The sequence below is a fragment of the Crocuta crocuta genome, unplaced genomic scaffold (assembly GCF_008692635.1).
Source record: "Crocuta crocuta isolate KB4526 unplaced genomic scaffold, BGI_CrCroc_1.0 scaffold260, whole genome shotgun sequence".
Taxonomy (NCBI): Eukaryota; Metazoa; Chordata; class Mammalia; order Carnivora; family Hyaenidae; genus Crocuta; species Crocuta crocuta.
This window is the reverse complement of record NW_027527525.1, coordinates 4,952,111-4,963,854: the sequence shown is the minus strand read 5'-3', so window position 1 is coordinate 4,963,854 and position 11,744 is coordinate 4,952,111. Positions and strand designations below refer to the sequence as shown.

The 11,744-nt window shown below is 39.7% G+C and overlaps 2 protein-coding genes across 3 annotated transcripts in view; both read right to left on the bottom strand.

Annotated features, from left to right (window-relative positions):
* The window catches only part of CUNH8orf76 (chromosome unknown C8orf76 homolog), a 21,873-nt gene extending 20,933 nt beyond the window's left edge, over positions 1–940 (bottom strand). Inside the window, exons 1-2 of the mRNA XM_077764810.1 lie at positions 923–940; positions 72–302 (exon numbers count right to left, since the gene is read on the bottom strand). Of these exons, the coding sequence (XP_077620936.1) occupies positions 72–302; positions 923–940 (249 nt within the window). The remainder of the gene's footprint in view (positions 1–71; positions 303–922) is intronic.
* Positions 941–9,966: 9,026 nt separating this feature from the next.
* Positions 9,967–11,744, bottom strand: part of ZHX1 (zinc fingers and homeoboxes 1) — a 7,073-nt gene continuing 5,295 nt past the window's right edge. For both annotated transcript variants that reach the window (XR_013335212.1, XM_077764438.1), the window contains one exon: positions 9,967–11,561. The gene's annotated coding sequence lies outside the window, so the exon portion shown is untranslated. The remainder of the gene's footprint in view (positions 11,562–11,744) is intronic.

Sequence of the window (11,744 nt, the reverse complement as noted above, 5' to 3'; positions counted from 1 at the left end):
GCGCGGAGGGGCCCCCCGGGGCCCCGCCCCCAGCTCCCGCCTCTCTTCGAACACCGAGTCCTCGAACTCGCCCCCCAGCAACCAGCACCCAGTCTCCATCCCGCGCCCGCCGCCGGACTCTGGGAGTAGGCGGAGTCTAGAGCGGCGCCCACGTGCGGGCCAGTGCGGAAGGGGCGGAGCCTCCAAGGCCAGAGCGCGGCATGCTGGGGCTTGTAGTCTCTGGGAGGAGGGGCCCCAAAGCGGGCATTGGCTCGCAGCTGGCTTGGAGTCCCGGTGAAACAGATTTTTATCTGACTCACAAACTGACCGAAGTCGGGAGCGGAGTGTTTGACTTATCCGTTTCAGGAGATGGACAGAGATCCTTATCTGCACGCATCAAAAGCAGGCTCCAGGGTAGTTTTTTAAAACTCATAGGTACCATTTTTTTCACCACTGAAGATATTTGTGGCGCTGTGTTAAGCACAGTTTTTGCACTTTACATCCTCTCCTAACAACTTATGAAAGGCACAATGATTCCCGCTTTACAAATGGAGTTGTTGGGGATTAGAGATAAGTATGCTGCTTAGGATCAATTCTTATGTGGCTACGAGCTGGGAAAGACAAATCAATCTCTAGTCCCCATATTTTGGGAAAAGAGACACCACCACCAATAACAAAGACCAGAGTAATTCACGCCATTTATAAAACGGAGTGCATAAGTTTACTATGGATGTTCGATCAAGGACCATTAATTTTACCTGAAGAAAAAAAAACACCAAATCCCAGAAGTGTAAAACTAACATTTACTAGAGTTCTTATACTTTCAAGATATTCCTTGAGACTAGAAAATCGAAATTATTGACAAAATACCGGCCAATATGGCACAGCTCAAATATTACTGTGATATATTACACAGCAGGTTTTCCCACTTCTCCCCACTCACCTGGTCCTCTTCCACCATTTGTCTTACAAGGTTTTATCTTCAACCCAATTTTCTATTCCACAAACTTAACCTGGGGGAACCTAATCCACTCCCCAAGGTTTCAAAATCCATCTCTCTGCTGATCGATCACTCCTCAGATCTAGAGTCAGCCCATATATCCAACAACCTTGAGTGGAAGGTTTCATCCGGACAGGCTCCAGACATTAACTACTAATGTATTCATCCATAGAAAGGCTGTTAAAAAAAAGAAGAAAAAGTTTGTTTTCCTATCAGAGATGTTATAGTCCTAATTAGGAAAATTTTAGAAATTATGGAAAAATAGAAGAAAAAATCAAAGAAAAAAAATAGAAATTATAGAAAAAGAGAAGAAATATCCACCTCCATAATATCATCATCCAGAAGTAATGGAGTCTAAACAAGGTAAGCATATTTGTCCTAATGTTAATATATCCTGTTTTAGCAGAAAAAGCAATAACACAGCATGGTGTTGAAACAGCCTCAAGCACCAGATTTCTCTGGGCTCATGATCCTGGTTGAATTATTCACTAGCAGTGTGACCCAATTTGTCAAATGGGCATTGATTAAAATAATGCATGTAAAATGCCTGTCAGATAGCAAATGAGTAATACATGTTCATTCAAAATTCCTGTTTCAGGAGCAAAGTAAGAACAGAGCAAAGGCAGACAGAGATTTTTTTTTTTCCCAGCCTTTGCTTTCTAAAGGCTGTTTAGTTTTGGAACATCGAATCCTCTTGGGTTCTGTGTCCCCACTTCACACCCCCTACCTCCCCACCCCGCCCCAGCCTCCTCCTGGCCGAACAACCACTTCAACTAAATTTTCTGCTGCAATGGTAAAGAAGCCACAGAATTGCAGCTTATGAGTAAGAGAGAGTTCTTTGCCCTTTGAACTCAAAATTCCTGAGCTCAGGGGTTTCCAGCCTTTTCACCACTAAGAACGCTTTCAGTTATTTTTCCTCAAAAGTTGCGGAGGACTTGTGCACACAATAAAACTGCATTAATTAATAATTGCTTTGCTTTCTTTTAAAAAAGTGAATCCAAAGTCCTATATAAGAGTCAGTACAAGCTTCTGCTCAGCCTGAGCCTACTGGCATTGCCTTGTTGTGTGTTAGGGTTTTAGCTGAAAGCAAAGTAGCTGTGAGGGACTCCAGAAAGCCTGGGGAAAGGTTAAACATGATTAACATTGGGTATTTATTAATAATGAAAACAGCACAAAGGCCCCTATCACTATTGAGGACCTGGTACCTGGACCCCAAGTTTTAAACCACTGGCTCACTGATAGAAAGGACTTAGGATACTGTCTTTTTATTTTTTATTTTAATTTTTTTTTAGAAGAGAGAGCACAGAGGAATGAGCAAGGGGCTTATGATTCTCAGGATTCTCAGTCCAAAGTGGGGCTTGATCCCAGAACTCTGGGATCATGACCTGAGCCAAAATCAAGAGTTGGATTCTCAACCAACTGAGCCACCCAGATGCCCCAATGGGTATCATTTTTTTAAATGTTTATTTATTTTTGACAGAGAGAGCTCAAACAGGTGAGGGGCAGAGAGAGAGGGGCAGAGGATCTGAAGAATGGTTCTGTGCTGAGAACACAGCCTGGTGCAGGGCTTGAACTCACAAACCCCAAGATCACTACCTGAGCTGAAGCTGGACACTCAACTAAGCCATGCAGACACCCCATAAATATTTTTTTAATTTAATTTTTAAAGTGATCTCTACACCCAACATGGGGCTTGAACTCACAACCCTGAGACCAAGAGTCACATGCTCCACCCACTGAGCCAGCCAGGTGCCTCTAGATAATGTCATTTTTAAAAAGAGGAGGGGGAGCCTGACTGGCTCAGTGGGTAGAGCATGTGACTCTTGATCTCAGGATTGTGAGTTCAAGCCCCGCATTGGGTGTGGAGCCTACTTTAAAAAAATAATAAAAACTAAAATAAGAAGAGGAGAGAAAACCAGTAAGAGAGAAAGGCACTTTGTAACTATTAAATACAACTTACATACTTAGGAAATGCCAGGTACTAAGCACAGGTAGGGAGTAAAGGGGAATTTTGCAAGTGGTTAAGATTGTGTGGGTTGTAATAAAAATTTTTATAGATTTTTATTTATAAAAATCTGATTCTTGACTGAGGGCGGTGATTAAGTTCCCCACTGCAAGATAGATATCACCTACTCTAGGCAGCTTGCCTTCCTTTTTTCTGTCATTCCTCCATGCTTTTATCCACTGTGGCATTTATGATGCTGTGGACTACTGGAGGTTAGAGATGGTATCTTTCTATCTTGGAAACCCAATCCCTCAGACAGGGCTTGGCCCAGAGCTGCTCAATCAATGCTTGTTGAATGGACAGGAAATAGCAGAAGGAGCAGACAGAAATATTTCTCAGTTTTGTTTTGTTTTTGTTTGTTTAACTGTTGATAGAGAGCAAATTGGGAAAGAGAGAGAAAGGGAGACAGAGGATCCTAAGTGGGTTCTGCGCTGATAGCGCAGGTGATGCAGGGCTTGAACTCAACCTCTGGATCATGACCTGAGCTGAAGTCGGACACTTAACTGACTGAACCACGCAGGTGCCCCACTTCTCAGTTCTAAGTTGCATATTCAGGTCCTTTCTGAGGGGGATGGAAGGAGCCAACATTTATGAGCATCTATTATGTAGAAGTGTATTATGTAGGTTGTGCTACGGACATTCTATTAACTTCATTGTAATTAACACTCAAAATATCTCCCTCAAAATTAGACATTATTATTTCTATTTTTGCATACGAGGAAATAGGATCTGACAGGTAACTTGCCCAGGGTCCCAGGTAGTGAGTGAAAGAAACCAGATTAAAATTCAACTTTATCTGACATCAAAGTCTGTGTTCTCAACTCTCTCACAAAACCAAAATGGCAGGGTTTCATAAAGACCTGGAGAACTGAATCTGTCCCTGGCTGGCTCTGCCTGCCTCATGTCCTGGAGGCTTGGGGACTCTCATTTCGCCTGTGTGTCTCTGCAGAATGGCTTTCTCTGCGCTGCTTGTACACCTTCCAACATGGCCTCTGAGACCTGGGCAATTCAGGCCCCCAGAAGAAAATGACGAGCAATACTGTGCGTCCAATTCCAGGTCACCTGCCAAGAGACTCCACTGGCCACAGAACAAGAAGCCCTCGCCATGAGCTGAAGGCTGAAGGTCCTGTTGGTCTGCCGGTGGCTCAGGGGTGGCTGTGGGACCAGGAGGTATCAGGGAGCCAAGGAGTCTATGGGATGTGCGGTCTACTGTGCCAGGCAGAGCGTGGGGTCTTTGCTTTGGTCTTGTCTGGAAGCCCCTGGCTGGAGTCTAGCCTCTTGGGTACATCATCCCACAGACCCAGGGGTGCTCCCAAAGTATAAGACTGTTCTCACTGTAGTTAGAAGTTACACCCCTCCACACCCCTCCCAGGCTTGAATCCTGCTCAATTTCTATCTCTCTAAGATACTCCCCTCCAGAACACCGAAATATCATCTTTGACCACAGGCTTTAACCAAAGGTGAGAAGACTGGTTGTCTTCAAATTGTTTTTGGAATTACCCATAAATCCGGACGTTCTGTGAAGCCAGGGGAAGTTTTATCCAGCCCTCCAAGATGGGTGTCTGAGGTTACTACTTTCCTTCCCGGCCCAAGGGAGATGTTAGAGGTGCTTTGAAAAAGCTTGACCCCTTACTAACTACACATCGTTAGGCATTCAAAACCATCTACATTTGGTTACCAAACCCTCATACTCTTTTCTTTCTTCTTTTCTTCCTCTCCTCTCCTCTTTCTTTCCCTTTCTTTTTCCTTCCTTCCTTCTTTCTTTCTTTCTTTCTTTCTTTCTTTCTTTCTTTCTTTCTTTCTTTCTTTCTTTCCTTCTTTCCTTCTTTCCTTCTTTCTTTCTTGCGTTTTTGTTTCTACAACTTTATCAAGGTATAATTGACAACTGCACACATTTAAAATGAATTTTGACATAAGTATATATCCTGTGAAACCTTCCCTCCACTCAAGGTGACACATATACATCACCTCTAAAGGTTTTATCCTTCCCCTGCCTCATTTCTTCAACTGAATCCTGCTCTGCAAGCAGGCTGGTCCTCTCCAGAATGGGCCTCCCCACCTTGCCCCCCAAGTCTTCCCTTCATCCTGCAACCTTCCCTGCCACTACTAGGCCTCTGTTACCATTTCCCTTGTCAGGAAAGCTCCTCCCAGTGCCCTCCCACTATAACCAGGTGGGATTTATCTTAGGAATACAACAGTGGTTCAACATATGAAAATTAATCAGTATAATACATCATGTTACTAGAACGAAGGGGAAAAAGCCCAACAGTCATCTCAATTGATGCCAGAAAAGGCATTTGACAAAATCCAACACCTATTACGATAAAACCTGTCAGAACAATAACACTAGAACTTCCTCAACATGATAAAAGACATTCATGAAAAACCCACAGATAACGGTATTTGATGGCAAGACTGAAAGCTTTCTTTTATGATCAGGAACAAGACACGGATGCTGTCTTTCACCAGTGCCATTCATCACAGTATTAGAAGTTCTAGCCAGAGTAATTAGATGAGAAAAAGAAACAATAGGCACCCAAATTGGAAAAGAGTAAAACTATATCTATTTAAGCAGGACATGATCCTAAATAGAGAATATCCTAAAGAAGCCACAAGAAAACTACTAGAGCTAATGAATGAATTCAGCAAAATTTCAGCTTACAAGATCAACAAACAAAAAGTTAGTTGTTTCTGTGGGGTGCCTGGGTGGCTCAGTCTGACTCTTGGTTTTGGCTCAGGTCATGATCTCATGGTTTGCAAGTTCAAGCCCTGTGTCGGGCTCTGTGCTGCTGGTGTGGAGCCTGCTTGGAATTGTCTCTCTCCCCTCCCTGCTAGTGCTTTCTCTCTCCCATTCCCTCTCAAAATAAATAAATAAATCTTAAAAAAATTAGTTGTTTCTATACACCAGCAATAAACAATCTGAAGAACAAATTAAGGAAGCAATTCCAGGGGCCCTTGGGTGGCTCAGTTGGTTAAGCATCTGACTTCAGCTCAATTCACGATCTCACTGTTTGGGGGTTTGAGCCTCACGTCAGGCTGTGTGCTGACAGCTCAGAGCCTAGAGCCTGTTTCAGATTCTGTGTCTCCCTCTCTCTCTGCCCTCCCCCGCTTGCACTCTCTCTTTCTCAGAAATAAACAAACATTAAAAAAAATTTAAAAAGCAATTCCAATAACAATGACATCTGAAAGAATATATCTTACACTGAAAACTATTAAGCCTGCTGAAAGAAATTAAATAAGACCTAAATAAATGGAAAGGCATCTCATGTTCATAGATAGGAATACATAATGTTGTTAAGATGTCAACACTACCCAAAACAATCTAAAGATCCAACATAATTTCTTCCACAGTTCATAATTCAAACTTCCAGTAACTTTTTAAGAAATAGAAAAACCAATCCTCAAATGCATTTGGAATTGCAAGGTATCCCAAATAGACAAAACAATCTTGAAAAAGAAAAAAGTTAAGGACTCATAGTCCAGATTTGAAAACTTACTGGAAAGCTAAAAGAATCAAAACAGCGTGGTATGTGGAAAGGAGAGATATACAGACTAAGGGAATTGAGTCCAGAAATAAACCTTCACATGTACAGCCAACTGATTTTAAGTTTATTTATTTATTTTCAGAGAGGGAGAGAATGAGTGGAGGAGGGGCAGAGACAGAGAGGGAGAGAGTGAATCCCAAGCAGTCTCTGTGCTGTCAGTGCAGAGCCTGACACAGGGCTCAATCCCATGAATTGCAAGATCATGACCTGAACTGAAATCAGGCACTTAACCATCTGCACCACTCAAGAGCCCACAGCCAACTGATTTTTGACAAGGGTGCTAAGTCCATTCAATGAGGGCAAGATAGTTGTTTCAACAGCTGGTGCTTGTATAAGTGGATTACCACATGCAAAAGAATGAAGTTTAACCTTTATCTCACATCAATATATAAAAATTTACTCAAAATGGATTAATGACTGGGGTAACTGGGTGGCTCGGTCAGTTAAGCAGCCAACTTCAGTTCAGGTCATGATCTCATGGTTCGTGAGTTTGAGCCCCACATCAGGCTCTCTGATGTCAGCGCAGAGCCCGTTTCACATCCTCTGTCCCCTTCTTTCAGTGCCCCTCCCCCTCTCTCTCTCTCTCTCTCTCACACACTCTCTCTCTCTTTCTCTCAAAAATAAATAAATATTTAAAAAATGGATTAAGGGGGGGGCGCCTGGGTGGCTTAGTCGGTTAAGCGTCCGACTTTCGCTTAGGTCATGATCTAGCGGTTCGTGGGTTCGAGCCCCACGTCGGGCTCTGTGCTGACTGCCAGCTCAGAGCCTGGAGCCTATTTCAGAGTCTGTGTCTCCCTCTCTCTCTGACCCTCCCCTGCTCATGCTGTCTCTCTCTCTCTCTCTCCTAGAAAAAAAATTTTTTTAAAAAATGGATTAAGGGACCTAAATATAAGAGCTGTAACCATAAAACTCTTAGAAGAAAACATGGGAGTAAATCTTCATGACCTTGGATTTGGCAGTGGAATTTTTCTTATTAGGTAATGCCCAATGTGGTGCTTGAGCAACATCAAAAGTATGAGCAACAAAAACAACAATAATAAAAAATTGAACTTCATCAAAACTGAAAATATTTTGTGCGTCAAAGGACACTATCAAGAAAGTGAAAATACAATCTACAGAAGGGAGAAAATATAGTCAACTCTTGTTCCCCCTGCAATAGTTCTAGAAAGTCACCATGAACACTGAGTTAGTGAATACTGAACAAATGCTCCTACGGTTAAGAACCCGGGAGTTTCTGATCATAAGCTTTTCATAAACTGATCAATACATAACTTTTATGTGCTTTTCTGTTTAAACATACCTTATTTAAGATACATTGTTAATTTATTAACATTGAACTCTCAGCCAACAGCCCTATAACTCATGCCTGAATAAAACTTGCCTAACATGTATTTTCTCCATAAGGCATTCACAGCCTTCTTGCATTTACAAACACCAGATAGCACATCAGCACTACACTTAGGGGTCATTTTAAACAGTGAAATCACCAACAAAAGACGCAGATGTACTTAAAAAGTGGCACTGATACAAAAAAGGATGATCTTTATAATCTGAGAGCTGAAATAAGAGGCAAAGCATCACTTTTTTTTTTTTAGCCTCACATGGGAACATGAAGATTAGCAACTCAAATGTTTTGCCACCATTCACATGTGCGTGGGTGAGCACAAAAATGCCGTGAATATTTATTTTGGGGTTATAAATAAATTTTAGTGAGTTGTCAAATTTCTATATACAGAATCTGTGGATAATGATAATTGACTGTATTTGCAAATCATGTCTCTGGTAAGGGTGTAACATCTAGAATATACAAAGAACTCCTAAAACTCAACAGGAAGCAACTCAATTACAAACTTGGCAAAAAAACTGCAATACACATTTCTCCAAAGAAAATATCCAAATGGTCAATAACCAGATACAAGATGCTGAACATCATTAGTCATTAGAGAAAGGCAAATCACAACCACAAGACACCACTTCATACCTACTAGGACAGTAATAATAATTTTAAAAACTGAAAATAAAAGGTGTTGGTGAGGATATGGAGAAGCAGGAACCCTTCCTTGTACATTGCTGGTGGAATGCAAAATGGTTACAGGCACTGTGGAAAACAGTTTGTCACTGTGGAAAAGCGTGATAATTCCTCAAAAAATTAAACATAGAATTACTCTGATTCACCAATTCCACCCCTAGATATACATCTGAAAGAACTTAAAAGAGACTCAGAGGGGCGCCTGGGTGGCTTAGTCAGTTAAGCGTCTGACTTTCGCTTAGGTCATGATCTCGCAGTTCGTGGGTTCGAGCCCCGCGTTGGGCTCTGTGCTGACAGCCAGCTCAGAGCCTGGAGCCTGTTTCAGTCTGTGACTCCCTCTCTCTCTGACCCTCCCCTGCTCACACTCTCTATCTCTTCTAGAAATAAAATAAATAAATAAATAAAAATTAAAAAAAAGTCTTAGATCTGCATTAAAAAAAAAAAAAAGACTCAGATACTTTTATGCCAATGTTTAGTACAGCATTTTTCTAGCCAAAAGGTAGAAGAAACAACCCGTGTCTATCCATCAATTCTGATAAAACATAATTGAGAATTGTTGTATCACTGTGTTGTATACTTTAAACTAATGTAACATCATGTGGCAACTATACTCAAATAAAACAAAAAGTGAAGCCAGAGGGCTACAGGTATTGTTAGGAAAAAAAAAAATTGTGGCACACCGCCCCCCCTCCCCACAACACTGAAATATTATTCAGCTGTAAAAAGGAACAAAGTTCTGATATATACTGCAACATGAATTAACTTTGATAACATTATGATAAATGAAATAAGTCAAATATAAAAAGACAAGTATTATATGATTCCACTTATTTGAAATATCAAGAATAGGCAACTTCATAGAAGCAGAAAGTAGGTTTGAAGGTTCCCAGGGGCTGGGGGGAGGGGAGAATGCAGAGCTATTGCTTAATAGTTATAGTTTCTGTTTGGGATAATGAAAAAACTTTGGAAATAGTCGTGATGGTTGCCCAACACTGTGAACATCATCGAATCGTGTATCTTAAAAACAGAGTGGCACATTTTGTTATGCATAGTATGCCACAAGGTTTTAAAAACTCCGTTAATAAAATGGAAAAAAGTCACTGAAAACTACTACTCACTGCTAACTTTTATTCTGTATTCAAGGACATAATCGACCAGGAGAAGAGGGTTTTGCTCTGTCAAATAAATATATGTAAAAGCTAGCAAACATCAGAGCAGAACGAAGTGCCAAGTTTTTAAAAGAGGTGTGTGTGTGTGTGGGGGGGATTACTACTAGTTATTTACAGTTATACAAAGTTAACATATTGCAAGGGAAGCATAATATATATTCAAAGGCTTCATTTCCAATACTTGACATTTCAAATTTGAAAATATTAAAATTATCAAACAAAACTCAGACCATGTTAGCAATGGTTTAAAAAAGGGAGCAATTTAATCATTATAATACAGAGTGCTTTAAGAAGTTTTTAAATGTGTAAAAGAAAGAACAGTTTAGTGCATTAAATTGTTACAGTCTTTACATTGCTTCTTCTTAAAAAAGTTAACAGTAGTATGAAAAAGCCACCCACAAAGCCAGCTGTCTGAGTGAAGAAATCAGCTACATTGCAGCATTTTGGAATTACTAATAAAGCTATAGTTAAAAAATAAAAAGTTTATAAAAATGAAAGCAGCATGCATATTCAAGGCTTTTTCATAACATTTCATTAGCTGACAAACATTTAGGTAAAAACAAGAGCTTAATATTACTCATTAAATTAGACAAAAGAAACTGGCCAAGCCCACTACATCCGGTCATTCAGAAAAACATTTTAAAATGCAGAGCTGATTAAACTGAACATTTCTCTATGAAGAAAGCACATTTTGAAAAACAATCCTATAGTCACAAAAAAAGGGTCCTTCTCAACATGAATGAACAGCACCTGTCTTTACAAAGTTTATAAGTTAGTATGAACTTTCAGTCTCCTGATATGGCAAGAGTTAACAGTTAACACTCCCATAATTCATAAGTGAAAAGCTAACCTTTAACTCATTACGATCAGTTCAGAATTTTTTCTCTATTCACTGAAATTGCTACCTAGAGTTTCACTGAAAGAGAATTTCACAATTCTTGAAAATTCTGATCTGATACCTGTACAAACATCTCTGATTTCTATATGATTGTAAGAAAACACTAAGTATATATTCACTACATGGTACTTCACATTTTTGGTAAAATATTTATTTCAGAGTTTCACCCTATCCAAATTCTTATGCCATTTTCTTTTTCCTTCTTCAATATTGATTATCTTCAGTTTACTACAAAGCAAATTCAGCTTCTGATGGAAAAAAAATGAAGAGTATTACAGAGTAAGAGTGGTGCCTATGAATGTGTTCAATTAAAGATCCAATCATTAAGGGCCAAAGACACCACAAAATCTTAACGTTTCCAACACGTTGTCAATTGGCTGTTTTACATTAAAATGATATACGCCCACGTACAAATTTTAATCTTAGTGCAGGGCCTGATAAATAAGACATAGAAATAAATCAGGTTCTTCTTTTTCCTGTTCCTAATAATTTTTACTCTGTAAAATGTTTGGTCACTCAAAGCTATAAGCTTAATCACGTATCAAAGAATACAGGCAATAAGGCCCATCTCACTAGACATACAGTATTAACCTGGACAGAATATGAGGACAAGCTCTAGTGGTCATTAAACCCCCTCAGAAAGTCTAAGAATCAGAATGTCTCCATCATATCAGAATAAAAATGTACTATATTAAAATTTGAATTTTTACAAGTTTTTTTTTAATTAGTGTTCTATTTACATTGCAGAACTTCCGCCAAATGCAGTAGTTTAACTTTGGCACAACATTAAGTTCCATTTCTTTTGGGCATTGGATCCTATCTTTTGAGAATGTGTATGCCCCAAAACGTTTTCAGTGTCATCAAAGTTTGGGCCCATTCACAGTAAATCAGACATCTTGCGTTGAAGAATTGATTCTCCTCCAACATTTTAGGCAGCTATAAAAGAAAAACATAATAAAAACTAAAATTTTAAAGAAAACCATATTTTAATGTTTATCACTTTAGAAACAAAAATTATACAAATTAGCCATTGAAAGAAATCCTCTGTATTTGCTTATTAATACTGAGATCACTTGCTATATATATATATATATATACATCTTATATAAAGAAATAGAT